This window comes from Chamaea fasciata, unplaced genomic scaffold, assembly GCF_029207755.1.
Source record: "Chamaea fasciata isolate MVZ Bird 193981 ecotype frontalis unplaced genomic scaffold, bChaFas1.0.hap1 SCAF_10, whole genome shotgun sequence".
NCBI lineage: Eukaryota > Metazoa > Chordata > Aves > Passeriformes > Sylviidae > Chamaea > Chamaea fasciata.
The window spans coordinates 21,178,772-21,191,654 of NW_027094095.1; the positions used below are offsets into that span (position 1 = coordinate 21,178,772).

At 42.1% G+C, this 12,883-nt stretch overlaps 1 protein-coding gene across 2 annotated transcripts in view; it reads right to left on the bottom strand.

The window, feature by feature from the left end:
* Positions 1–12,883, bottom strand: part of ST6GALNAC5 (ST6 N-acetylgalactosaminide alpha-2,6-sialyltransferase 5) — a 71,306-nt gene that overhangs the window by 4,910 nt on the left and 53,513 nt on the right. Inside the window, exons 3-5 of one of the 2 annotated variants that reach the window (XM_066192622.1) lie at positions 9,757–10,166; positions 4,636–4,743; positions 2,413–2,791 (exon numbers count right to left, since the gene is read on the bottom strand). In XM_066192622.1, coding sequence (XP_066048719.1) covers positions 2,728–2,791; positions 4,636–4,743; positions 9,757–10,166 — 582 coding nt within the window. In that variant the 3' untranslated portion in view covers positions 2,413–2,727. Of the gene's footprint in view, positions 1–2,412; positions 2,792–4,635; positions 4,744–9,756; positions 10,167–12,883 lie in introns of those variants that run through there. The other variant, XM_066192621.1, reaches the window with a different exon arrangement.

Below are 12,883 nucleotides of genomic sequence, written 5' to 3' on the forward strand. Positions count from 1 at the left end.
AGCCAGGGATTCCACATTCCATTCAGAAGGCTCTGAACTAATGCCGGTGTATCCTCAGTGGATGTCCTTAGCTCCTGCCAGGCTGTACCAGGTCACTGCCTCCTGTGCACCATCCCACCAGAAACAGCCCAGAAGCACCTGGTGCAGCTCTGCTGGCTGAACTGGGGGTGAGATCAGGGCAGGAATGGGGGCGTTGTTACAGACCTCTCTAGGACTACTCTGCAGCTGAATGAGGTTGTAAGGCTAAATTCCAAAAGCTGTCATTTAGACTTGGAATTCTGAAAGGTATTTACATATGGAGGACCTTCTCATTTTATGGGAGTTCTGGATTCCCCCAGATTGCATGCTAGTAAGCTCTGGACTTGAACTCTGGCTTGAGTACACCATAACCCAAATTAACTGTGCTGCGTTATCTTCTAACTCTGCAATTAGCTTGTGTCACCAGCAAATGAAATGCATGAGTAATTTCTATACGGAAATTGCTTGCCACCTCATTTATTAACATTAAAACAGATGCTATTTTATCACTGACTGATACTGGACATTAATCAGTATTTTGTCAGACTCTGCACGCATATTAATATCACAGCTGGGAGGAATCTCGGGAAGTTCCTCTGTAAAATATCCTGTACTTCCTGTCTGATCACCTGCCAGCACAGCACCCGTGGAAGTGCCTGTACTCCTGCCAGTCAGCTGCTGTTTGCTACTTCAGGGCACATTTTCCCACAGATGGTATCCACCTACAGCAAAAGCTGGAAGTTCAGCACAAAAGAAACAAAACAGGGAAACCAGGCTACCCCATACCACATTCTGGTCAGCCTCTTTTTCCTTAGAAATGAAGAGCCATAATAATTCAACCCTCTAAAACTATAGGTACTCACACACTTTGTAAAATAATTCATATTTAGATGTGTGAGTAAAGTGTCATTTATGTGTTGAGTGATGGGCATGGAAGATTTCTAGATAATTCTTTTGCCTTCTATTCCCAGGATCTCCTTTCTCTGACCTCCATAATTAGTCCTGTTTTCCAAACCATATATGTACTTTTTCATTAAGCTAATTATCAAGTGAGGCATATGGACCAAAAGAGCAGGACTAGCTCACATCCAGTTTACAGTCTCTCATAAGCTCCAGGAAATGTAACCAGCAACAACTGCTGCTTTGCATTTGATTTAAAAGAACTGAAAGTGGAAAGAGAGAGAGAGAGGGAGGTAAGAAAACACTGAAGTATTTCAAATGCCAATTTCCAGGTGAATTATCGAGGAAAATGGCCTGGCAGTCAACTGAGGATTCTTATAGAAAATTATCAGATTCAATAACTGGGAAATATGAAAAAATATTCATATTAGTTAAAATAAGGCTCAGAATTAAGTTTTAAAGTTCCTGGGAGTTCCAGAAGGCCCATGAAGAAGAGAAGAGTTAAAGAGGTTCAGCTCACTAACCCCCTGAGTTTTCCTTGTGTACAGGAGTATCCTGAGACCTGCAGGGAACCAGCCTTTCTGTCTCTGCTGCCCATAATGCCATGGACAGGGGCTGGAATTCCTACAAACTCCTTAAGGCTTGGCTTGTCCTTGCCAGCCCTGCTGCTGAGCACCCACAAAGGGAAGCAGCAGCACTGCAGTGCCTTCAGGAGCTGTCGTGGTATCTGGGCACCACTCTCAGGCTGCTGCTGAAGGGAGGAAAGAGGAGGATCCTGCATGTCCCAGCTCAGGGGTGAGTCCTGGGCATGCAATGGGTTGCCAAAGGGAGTTCTGAGAGGGAAGTGCTTCCCATCTGGGACAGGCTTGGATTTCCTGGGCACTGGAAAAAATACAGCAAGATGGCTTGTCTGTCTTGGGATGAAAGAGTGAGACGTGCACACTTTACAAAATGTTTGCAATGTGCATGGAAGCACAAGCTTTCATCTCATTACAGAATGTACAAGACAGAAGTATTTAGCAGCATGAGAGCAATACCAAGCCATTAACCCTTACTACATCATAAATCTGTAGCAAGCAAAGAGGTTTGAAATTACTTACAGCTTTGCTTTAGGTACTAGGAATTTATAATAATCAGGACACCAAGTCCAGTTCAGCTGTGAAACTCAGTGTCCAGTAAATGAATCTAAAACACCTTGTTGCAAGCAATAGTGATAAATCTTTTAGTCTGCTCCAGACTCCTTCACTAGACTGTTCTTCCTGCAAGGGTGCAAAGCAGTTTGGTTAATGATCTTAAGCTAATAATTTGTAGCAGAATCAACAGCATGAAATTCATAATACCTTTGAGGTGTCCTTCACGTTACAGATGTGACACTAATTTAGTTCCATGACAGTGATCACCACATTCATTACTTATTCCACAAATTAATACTTAAAAATGAATGGGTATCTATCTGCTGAAGTTATAAATTTGGTGATATTAATTATGGACAGAAATAAAATTTTTTTGGAGTTGGGTTTTTTTTAATCTTAATGATTCTTTAGTTGCACAGTAAGTAGGATACCCACATACATTTTTGTTATTTTGTTGGGATGTTTTGATTTTTTTTATTTTAATGGTAGATTCTTATTCTAACTGAAACACAGGAAATACGGCTTACAATTACAGAATATTTCTTTCTTTCTGCTATTCTGTTTTGTTGTCTTATTTCTTTGAAAGGAAGCACTGTTTTAACTTCTTAATGAGTGGCTGAAGAGTCAACTAAGAAGGTTATCTCTATTTATTGCAAGAAATTCCTTTCACAGATCTTCAGGGACAGCTTCTTCCAGGCACGGCAACTACAGTCTTCTCCTTCATCACCTGGGGAATCAAGCTGAGTAAAGACATTTCATATTACTTTGATTAAGAAATGACCTTTTCCCTTTTTACAACCAGGTGTGCATACCTTTATGTTAAGATTTTTTTATGCAGGACATAAGAACAATTACATCTTTCACTGGTAGGATTGATCTACAGCCTTTCTTGTGTTATAATTTAAATCCATTTGATTTTAGTGTATTGATTTTATGAAAGCCTTTCATATGTTCTCTGACGTTTTTAGTCTCTCTCAAAACATTTGTTTGGGGTTTTTTAAATACATATCTAAACTATTCTGACTTTGAAAAGTCAGGATTACACATTATTTTGCAGTGAAGTGCTGTCTTCTATATTTTTAGATTGTCAGTTTAAGAATTACTTCCATGTGCCACTGGAATACAGCCACTTCTGGAGCAAGACAGACCAGCCACTTACAGAAACTGAAGCAGTATGTGTTGGCCAGCTGAGATGACAGAGGAACGAGATGCTGTGCTGTGGAAGGTATTTGTGTTGTCTGGCATATCTGATCTAGTTTGCTGTTTTCCTTGGAGAATTCACGATGAAGTCTGGCAGTACATCACAGCATTTATCATCAGTGTTTTGTTATAATTTGCAGAAATTCTCACAAAGTGGAGTTTAGTGTTGACATTTTATGCTGTGATTTCTTCAGGGATTTCTACAACATACCCAAGACAAATGCAGATTCCTGAACGATTCTTTTAAGTTTTCAGAGGAAAGTCAAAGCACTCCCATTCTTTGAGACTAACCCAGGACTGCAGCCTTGCCCTCCCTGACCCTGAAAGGCATCTGGAATTACCCAATGAACCACACTTGAGAGAGATCACTACATCTGCAACAGAAAATTTAAGCAAATACTTCTTGATGAAAGGGGTTTGTGAGCAGGTGATGAAACGTTCCACTGAGGCCTCGTTCCAGACTGGCTCCAGCTCTTCCCATGTTACCCAGGAGGTGAAACAGGATCAGCACTGGCTGTGGGCAGGAACCACTCAGTGCTGGGCTAGTGCTGGGTGGGCAGGTGAGACCTATGTCAGCATCAAGATTGCTGATGTCATACAAATTTGTCTGTATTCATACTGGTACCTTGTGACTAATGTAATTTTGGTCTAGCGCCGAAGTTCTGAAGACTCTCCCTGTGCCACTGATCCATAGTGGGAAAACCTTAACCAGGACCTGCGTCTGCATCCTGAACACAGCTGGAGGCACAGTCCAGCTGGAAAACGTGCACAAGCTGTTCCTTTATACAGCAGCTTCCACTGACACAACTTGTGCTGCTCCTGCCTCGTGTGACCCAGCCCCTGCCGTGCCCAAAATGGTGATCACAGGACATTCTCTGGGTCCAAATTCACCGTGTGGGGTTTCATGGGGATTATTTATTATTTAGGAAGCTGCAAGATTGGCATTCCTGTGACAGAGGTACAATAATGTTAATCTGAGTTGCACAGGAAGTTCAATTTAGAAACTAGTCACTGTGAGAACACTGTTCCTCTATTAATTTGAGGGGAACTCAAAAAACAAATTAAAAGTAATGTTTTCCAGTACTTCTTTCTTCAGATTAATTTCATGCCAATTATTGCATTACTTTTAGCTGATAAATATTCAGAGGCTAAAAGAAAGCAACAAGATGGATTAATTCTCCCACAGTACAAACAAAATTTTAAAATATTTTATATAACATAATTAAATGCTGTTTGTCGTTTTCAGAATGAGATCATGGGACATCTTAATTAATTGCTTTAAGAGGACTGAAGACTTGTTGCAGAGCAAAAAGATTAAAAGATTCAGATATTTATCTGTAACATTAACTTTGTTGGCTAATAATGGTTCTAAAATCAATCCTACCTGCAGAAATCCGGTGGCACCATGCCATAAACATTTATCCTGTCACAGAGCTCTAATGCGATAGTCATTGTGAACCAGCCCGTGCTAAGCCAAGTGTTGGATATCTTCCTGGAAGCAAAAACATAATTAAGTTTCTAAGCTGGCAAATAATTCTCGATATTTATTTATTTATTCATTCATTCACTCTGAAGCAATTTCTTGGCATTTTCTTCGTTCTTGTAAAAGGCACTGAAAACTGGGCAACCAAGACTACTGTGCTCGTCCATTTCTGGCGCCTCCTGTCAGTGGAGTAATCTGGGCAGAAACTTTCCTCGCTGTAATTGATTTTAGGCACAGCAATGTTAATATTTAGCTGACCTTTTGACTTGGTTTCTAGAAGCTCCCCCAGCCCCTCACTGCGATGCTGGTAGGAAACTCTTTAGTTGGTTGCAGCTATGACTGTCCCATAGCCAGGCTAGGAAATCTTCATCCTAGGAACCAGCCCAGGTGCTATCCCTGCCCTAGGGGAGCCTTAGAATGGGAATGACAGCACTGGCAGGGAGCCCTCCAAGGCAGCACCTCTCCTGTCTTCAAGGCAGGCTGGGACATGGCTTTAAAAGCAGCTCAACTAATCCCAGCATTAATTATGCAAAGTAGGAGATACCACAACTGCTCACAGACGTAAGGGATTTAAAAGTTGTGTTTAAATTTTGCTGTATCACAGGTTCTTATCTGCAGAGTGGTAACAGTAATGTTTCCTGCTCCTCTCATGTGCATGGCAGTGCTGTTTAGTTTCTAAGAGCTGGGTTCTATGATGGTTACTGGATGCCTGGCACATGCACTGGAATTCCCAGTCCTTTTAAAAGTTCCTGCACTGGCTCTATGTTGTGGGAGAGCTGGCACTCTTGAAATGGGGGAATCAAGGAAATGCCAGCAAAGAAAACATCTTAAAGGTGTCACAAGGGCATGTGTAGGGACTGGCACCCCTCTTAGACACAGAGGCACAGAAAGTCGGGTGTTTGCTCCAGAGAAAACGAGTTCACTCAAAGGTCTCCTTTCAAATGCTATTAAATAATAACCCAGGAATTCTCCCTAATCCCTCACCCAGCTAGGAAAGTCTCACAGGAAGAAGTTCAAGCTTGTGTTGTCTGCAGCCCAGAGTCCTCAGATTCCTGCTGACATCCTGTCACAGTGACAGGCTCTCCCTTCATCTCCTACTAAAGCTGAGGCACCAAGGGAGCAAGTGCAGGCTCTGGAAGGCCTGGGCACTCCACCAGAATGTACTAGCATGGGACCTACACTAATCCCATTCCCCCACACCTGTATCTGCCAGATACCTGTGAAACTTTGTCACATCCCCTCCAAAAAAGCACAGCAGAAAACATAAGGTTTTCTTCAGAGAAGTCACCAGGTCTTGGCCCGAGTTCCAAGGCCTTATTTTACAGTTTACCCAGTGATAGCAGGACGTGGAACAGTCTTGGAAGCAGGGACCTGAGGCCACAAAAGCCACTGCAAGCAAGTGCCAGCAATCACTAACGTCTAATTCAGCCGACAGGAGCCACCACGCAGCTTCCCAAGCTAATGCTACACAAGCTGGTTCCAAGTAGGTCACCTACAGGGCAGTAGGAGGAGATGTTTTGAGCACTGTCAGATTGAGGAATGCCTTGTACCAAGGCTTCCCATTTCCTCAGGGAATCAGACTACTGCAAGGAAAAAAAAAAAAAAAGTGGTGGCGTCTGTGCCAGCTGCTTAAAAGACATTTCTAAACATAAGGGAATTCTTTGACTAAATATGCCTGGAGGATGCTGAGGAGCCACGGTAATTTGTCCTTAGTGGATCACCTGGTAATGTATAAACTCCTGAAACACACATTTTTACTGCTCCTGACACACAGACTTTCAAGCTAATCTAGCATTTGGAGAATGACATGTTATGAGCATCTCATTATTTCCAATTATGGTGCTTTATTTATTTTCTGACTGTGCACTGAAGCTTGGGGGTGGTGGTACAGTTTGTCACAATGTCATAGCTGGGTCATAAGCTCAGTGGAGGCCTTCAGGCACAGCAACAATATAAAACAGTAAGAATTTTTGGCTCAAAATTATTAGGAAAGAGAATGGTAGGGAAAAGCCTAAAAAATTTGCTTCTCTGCCACCTGAGAGTTTCTGAGCTCTGAATCACTAGATAATTCAGGAACATGTTCAGGCTAAGAGTGCTCTGGAGCTTGCACAAGTCCACTGTTTCAGGTGCCTAACACTTACATTCCAAAACCAAGGGAAAAACTGCAGCCAGACCATGACCTTTGCACAGGTCAGGACACCCAGCTAGGCTCTCTGCTGGGTTAGTCTTCTTGCTGCTTACACACCTAGGCTGTCATTTAGTGTTTTCAATTAACAGGAGAACAACTGAGTATAACTACACTGGTTTAGAATAATCAAATTCAAAAATTCATTCAAGTACCACTCTGCCCTCTTTAAATATCATGTCTGTAGGACAGCAACACAGAAACAGGGTTACAGTGTCTCACATTTCATAGAAGATCTGAGAAACAGTCCCAACAAAAGAATACTGTTTTTATACCTAATCAGCAATAATGAGAGAATATGAAGAACTGTCATGTGCTTATTAGGGGAAATTATCAGATATTCTTTTATATGATGAACTAACACGCTGTGCTGATAATTCTGTAGTGCACACTAAATTACAATTAAAGGCCTTTCTGCTCCACCAAAATCTCATTTATAATCTCTATGGAAATACTCTTCCTGCAGTTATTTCATTTATGCTGCTTTTATCTAATTACTATAATATTGGTTCTGAATCATATTTTCTTAATGTACCCTTATTCAATTATAAAGTTATTTTCAAGTACAGTTACTTTATAATGCCAAGTATATTGCTCTGCAGCCTTTGTCTTTCACCATGCTATTTAACTGGCAATATTTTCTGAAGGTTTTTCTTAATTTCAAAATAATTTTTTCCAAAAAGCACAATACATCAAATTACCTTTTTTCTCATCATTTTCAAGATGGAAATGAATAGTCTGATTCTTGCAAGCTTGCAGTCATGCTTCTCTCTCCCTCCTTTGTTTTTTGTAGGCACTAATGTCAAGAGCTCAGCAGAAACCTCCTGGGGAACAGCAGCATTCTAGGCCATACAATGTTCTGCCCCCACGGGTGCCTGAATTTTCTCCCTTACAAATTCTTTCCTACCCATGTTTTTCTCATCTTCCCTTTCTTCTGTGCAGCTTATTCATTTATTTTCATCTCCTGTTTTAATCTTCTTAGCCCTTCAAGTGTGCAGTCTGTGCCCTCTAAAATCAACAGGGCCAGCTCCTCAGGCTGAATTCTGCTGGCATCTGAGTGCCCTAGATTCACACTGGGAGTTCAGGGTGCCCATGACTGAGTTCACTATAACTCTGTTACAATGTCATTAATGGCTCAAATACCTTGAGAATATTTCAGGAGCTGAGCCCGGTGCCTGTGCAGAAAAAGAAATGCTTTCATCACACACTCACACAGGCCTCTGGCTCTGGATGGGTGATGCAGAACCAGAAAGAGCAGCTTGCCTGAAGTTGCACAGCATGTGTCAGAAAAGGAGCAGGATCCTGGCAATGTCAGGGAAGGAACAGGACCCTGGGTCCCCATGGCAGAATTCAAGTTCTGAGTGAAGCAGGGAAGGAAACTGTTCCTCAGAACTGGGGACAGCACAAGATCCTACCCTGAATCACCAAAAGCAGAATCCAGGAAAGGAGGTGGCAGTGCGCATTCCTTGTGTCCAGGGCCTCCCCCTGGGGCTCATGCTGGCCAGGTTACAGGGCAATTACAGCTTTGCTGACTTTCATGCCTTTGTAAATACTGAGAACACAGATACCCTCTGCACATTTCTTGAAGGGTTCAAATGCTTAATTCACCTTCTCACTTTGCTTTACTCCAGAAAAGACAAACACATCTCATCTGGCAGGGTATCTCCCCTTGTTATCCTTCCTTCTTGTTCTGGCAGACACCCAAATACACCAACTGGAAGATGAGGAGAAGAACCTTTAATGTTACAAAACAGACCAAGTTACTCTGTGCTCTGGTTTGAGCCTGAGTCAGCCACGAACTCAGATCCACTGTAAATGAACAGAGCTCTGCAAGCAAACAATGCTTGCAGTGGGGTGTGACAAAGGCAGCAAATGCCAAACAAACGTTGCCTTCAGCGAAGAGGATACAAGTTTCCTCTTACATTGGTTCTGCCTTTCTCATGTAGCCCAGAAAATGAAATCTGTGCTGGAGTCCACAAGAGGATCAATCCCTGTTCAAGCTTTGGTGTGTATGTTTTGTATTTGTAAGGTGGCACATCTGACTGTGAGTTACTGCACAATAAACCTACCTCTTCATTTATATCTAAGTGGGGACCCTGTGTCATTTTTACAGCAGCATATTTAATAAGTAAAAAAATAGAACTTCATTAAAAATAAATGTCTTTCGTGCTGGAAAGTCTTTGGTTTGAATGCCCATTTTCAAACATTATATGTGAAAATACTCAAGTACTGCAGTGGGTCACTTACTACAAATTTGATTTGAAGATCAGCCTACAAGTCTCATAAACAGTCTCATAAAGATGTAAGTATCATAATAACTTTCCATTTTCCAGTTGCAAATGCAAGATGAACTGTTCTGAAGCACCTAATGTATGACTAATGTTTATTTGTTTTACAAGAAGCTTTACAGCTGCAATGTTCCAAGAATGCTTAAATTCAATAAACAGCTATTATAATTCACTGAATGGTGGCATTTCCTCTATAAGAAAACATAACCTATCCATTCTAATTTTTCAGAATCAGTGAAAAAACTTTAAGGTATATTACCCCAAAGTGAGATTTAAACAGCTCCTGCCTCCTCGACTCTATAAACTGTACATCCAAACTCTGGTATTCCAGGCTGACGAGGCAATACTCCATACAAATCATTTTGATGTGTATTTTTTACTTATGTTACCAGTGATGTTATGTGGCATGTCATGCCACATTACAACCCATGAGGCAGAGGATTTAATGGGCAGGATTGTCCCTCTGAGCAGATTTGAAATTGGTATATATAAACTGCATTATTTCACTACTCTGTGATATGCCCTAGGTGTATCCATGTAAATTCTCACCTGTCTTTCCCAGTCTCCCGTTTAAAAAGGTCATCAAATTGAAGCATCTTGTGGCGAGAAATCATGTACACTTTTAACTGAGGCAGTATCTGGTTCATCAGCTGCAGGTTATTGTACACCAAGCCTTTGCCGTCTCTCCTCATGTAGCTGCTGGGGCCCCAGAAGATGAACACAGCACCATGGCTCATATTTAAGAGTTCATTGCGGTTTCGTAAAATCCTCTGGATGCTGGAGTGGGCAATGACCCGGAGGCTGGTTTTGTTCCCAACGTCTTTTCCGTAGCCCCGCGTGGGCGCGTCGTTCATCCGGATGACGCATTCGCTCTGGTCGATCCTGTCCCCTTGTCTGCTCCCCAGGAGGTGTCCTGAGCTGGTGACCAGCGCACAGCTCCTGCAGTGCATCTTTAACGGCTGCAAAGACATAGGCACTTCACAATTAGCTCCAGACATTTCCCCGTTCACTGCATGGCTGTATTTTACATCTTCATGGCATATTTCACAGCAAAAACCTCAGAGCAATGTACATACATCTCTCCCGGCAGTCTTCTCAAATAGCTGGGGACCCATTACCTGCACATTTTTCATTTTTGGGGGGGGGAATATGGTGTAGATGTACAGCCCTCTAGAGTTCCTCTGGGGAACTAAGCCCACTGTGTAAATCCTCCTTTCCACAGCTGCTTCATAAACAGACATCACAACAGCTTCTCTACTCTTCCCAACTGATTAGGACTGTACTTCTTCCCCTTGCTACAACAACTGTAATTAGATATTTTTTTATTCTTCTGCTTATTTTTTTTTTCGGGAAAAAATAAATCCTAAGTCCTCATAAGTTCATGTGTGAATAGCCTTTCAAACCCTGAGGTCAAGATATTTTGCCAAGGGAAGAGATTGCTACCCTGGCCCAAACCTTCCATGCTATTTGAAAGTTGTGCTACAACCACTGCAGTGCTCTCACACCTCCTTTATGATTCAACAGTCAGAGCTGGTCAGTAATGTCTGTGTGTATTTCACATGGCAGTGAGTTAGTGCACTGAACCTTTGCTACCTTGTCAGGTCATGTTTGAAAGTTACACAGTAAAATGGAATGGGAGGCGCCTGTTCACTGAGTGCTGACCTAATAGAAGCACAAGAGTAAAACAAGCTTTCATGGAAATGAAAATGCATGATAAATCATGTTACTGAAATACGCCACCACCACAGGTATCAATTATGGAGGAGTATGTCACTATCTACTGCTCAGCATGAGAAATAAAAGGAGCAAGGGTTAACAGTATTCCCAAAGTGCTACTAACAAGAATAGAATAAACTGTGAGGTAAATAAAGACTGAGGGTGTGCCTCTGCAGCCCTTCAGGGAATAGTACGTTGCACTTGGTGTGTATCTTAGTGTCTTTGAAAAACAACAAACAACAACAAGGCAAACAACAGTGCCCACCAACCTCCCCCAAAATACCCCAAACTAGCCCAAAAAAAACCAAAAAACCAAAAAAAACAACACATCAGAAAAACCCCTGGCACAGAGACTTGAACTGCAGTTGTTTGATCATTCTGATCTACAACTAAACAGGAATCCAGTGACTAAATCAGTCTGCAGCAAGGCACAGCTTAAAACTCTAAAGCTGGAAAGGATACATGATGTAGGTCTGAAACAAACTCGGGCCCTTGTCTGAAAATGCTCCCTGAGTACTAGATGGGAGTGTTTTACTGTAGTAACTTGGTTTTAATTTTGAAGGTACTAAGTGGTTACAATTACAGTCTGAGATTCTTTCTTCTGTGAGACTAGCTCATGAATGCTTAATGCTTTTTAATTAAAGAAAAACTAAGGAAAAGTATACAATCTGCACAGTGATTCAACCAGTAAGCCTTGTATCTCCATCTCCCCCAATAAACAAAGTCCCTTTCACATCTATGGACTATAATCCAGAGCTAATGGTATGGGTGAAAATGTTCATGCCTTTGTGAGCCAAGGTTCCTAATGCAGTATTTACATGCATTTTCCTCTAAGCTTTCATCTGCCACTTTGATGAATTACCTAGTGAAAGGCTCTAAGGTGAACTAGCTGCTCCACCACCATGCTTGGGAAAGCAGGACGAGGTGCTAATGAGGTTAAAGGAAATGTAGTCAGCACCAATGTTAACTCACACAGGTTTCAATATCCACATAGCAAGGCGTGTTCACCTAAACAATCTCTGCCGCTGTCTGGCCGACTGAGCTACAACTTTCTTGTTTCTTTTACAAAAGTCTGCCACAGAATCCATCAATTGTTAGGAAACAAGGGCGGCCATCAGCAGAGCTGTGGAAACTTGGGGGAAGGGTCTGAGGCTACATAATGAACATTAACACCCCCCAGAACATCTGTCCCAGACCTTGTTTGAAACATGCTCCCTCTGGGAAAAAGTCTTTAGACTGGAACAGTCAGGTAGTGCCCAGCCACTTCCTGAATGATGCATGGGGGCTGAGCCCTTGTAGCTGCTCTAGGCAAGTAATTTTCAGTCGCCTCACTCAGGTTCTTTCAGCTGAAGTCTACAAAACTCGCACCTAAAAACTGTCAGAGGAATTCACAGTGAACAGCCGCAACATTCTCACACCAGCTGTTTATAATGCTTTGACAACAGTGAAAGCAAGGGGGGGGAAAAGCCATAGGCTGTAATATCATTTCATTGGGAGGCAGCGGTGGCACCAGAAATGTCATCTACTTAAGCAATAATAATGGAGGCACAAGGCAGTTCTTTGGGATTGATGACCAGCTGGAAGAAGCTGATGGCCTGAGAATAACCAGGGGCCATTAAGCCAGGAGAACATTAACTCCACAGAAAACGCTGTTACAGTAATTATTACAGTGATATTTTGGAAAAAAAAAAAAAAAAAGCAAAGTGGGAAAAAAGCAAACCCCATGAAATATGAGTTATATTTCAGGAGCCTTGCTTCAAAAGGGATGGGGTGAAAGGTAAGCAGGTTTTATAGCATCTTTGTTAATTACTTTGAAGTGCAGCACATCATGCATGCGAAAGCTGCTAACATTGAACAGTACCCACTGTTAATAAGCAGCCACAGTTCTTGTGTACCTGAACTCCGTGGACAGCACCTTTGTGACAGGGCAGAGCACATGGCTACTGCTACAACACGTATC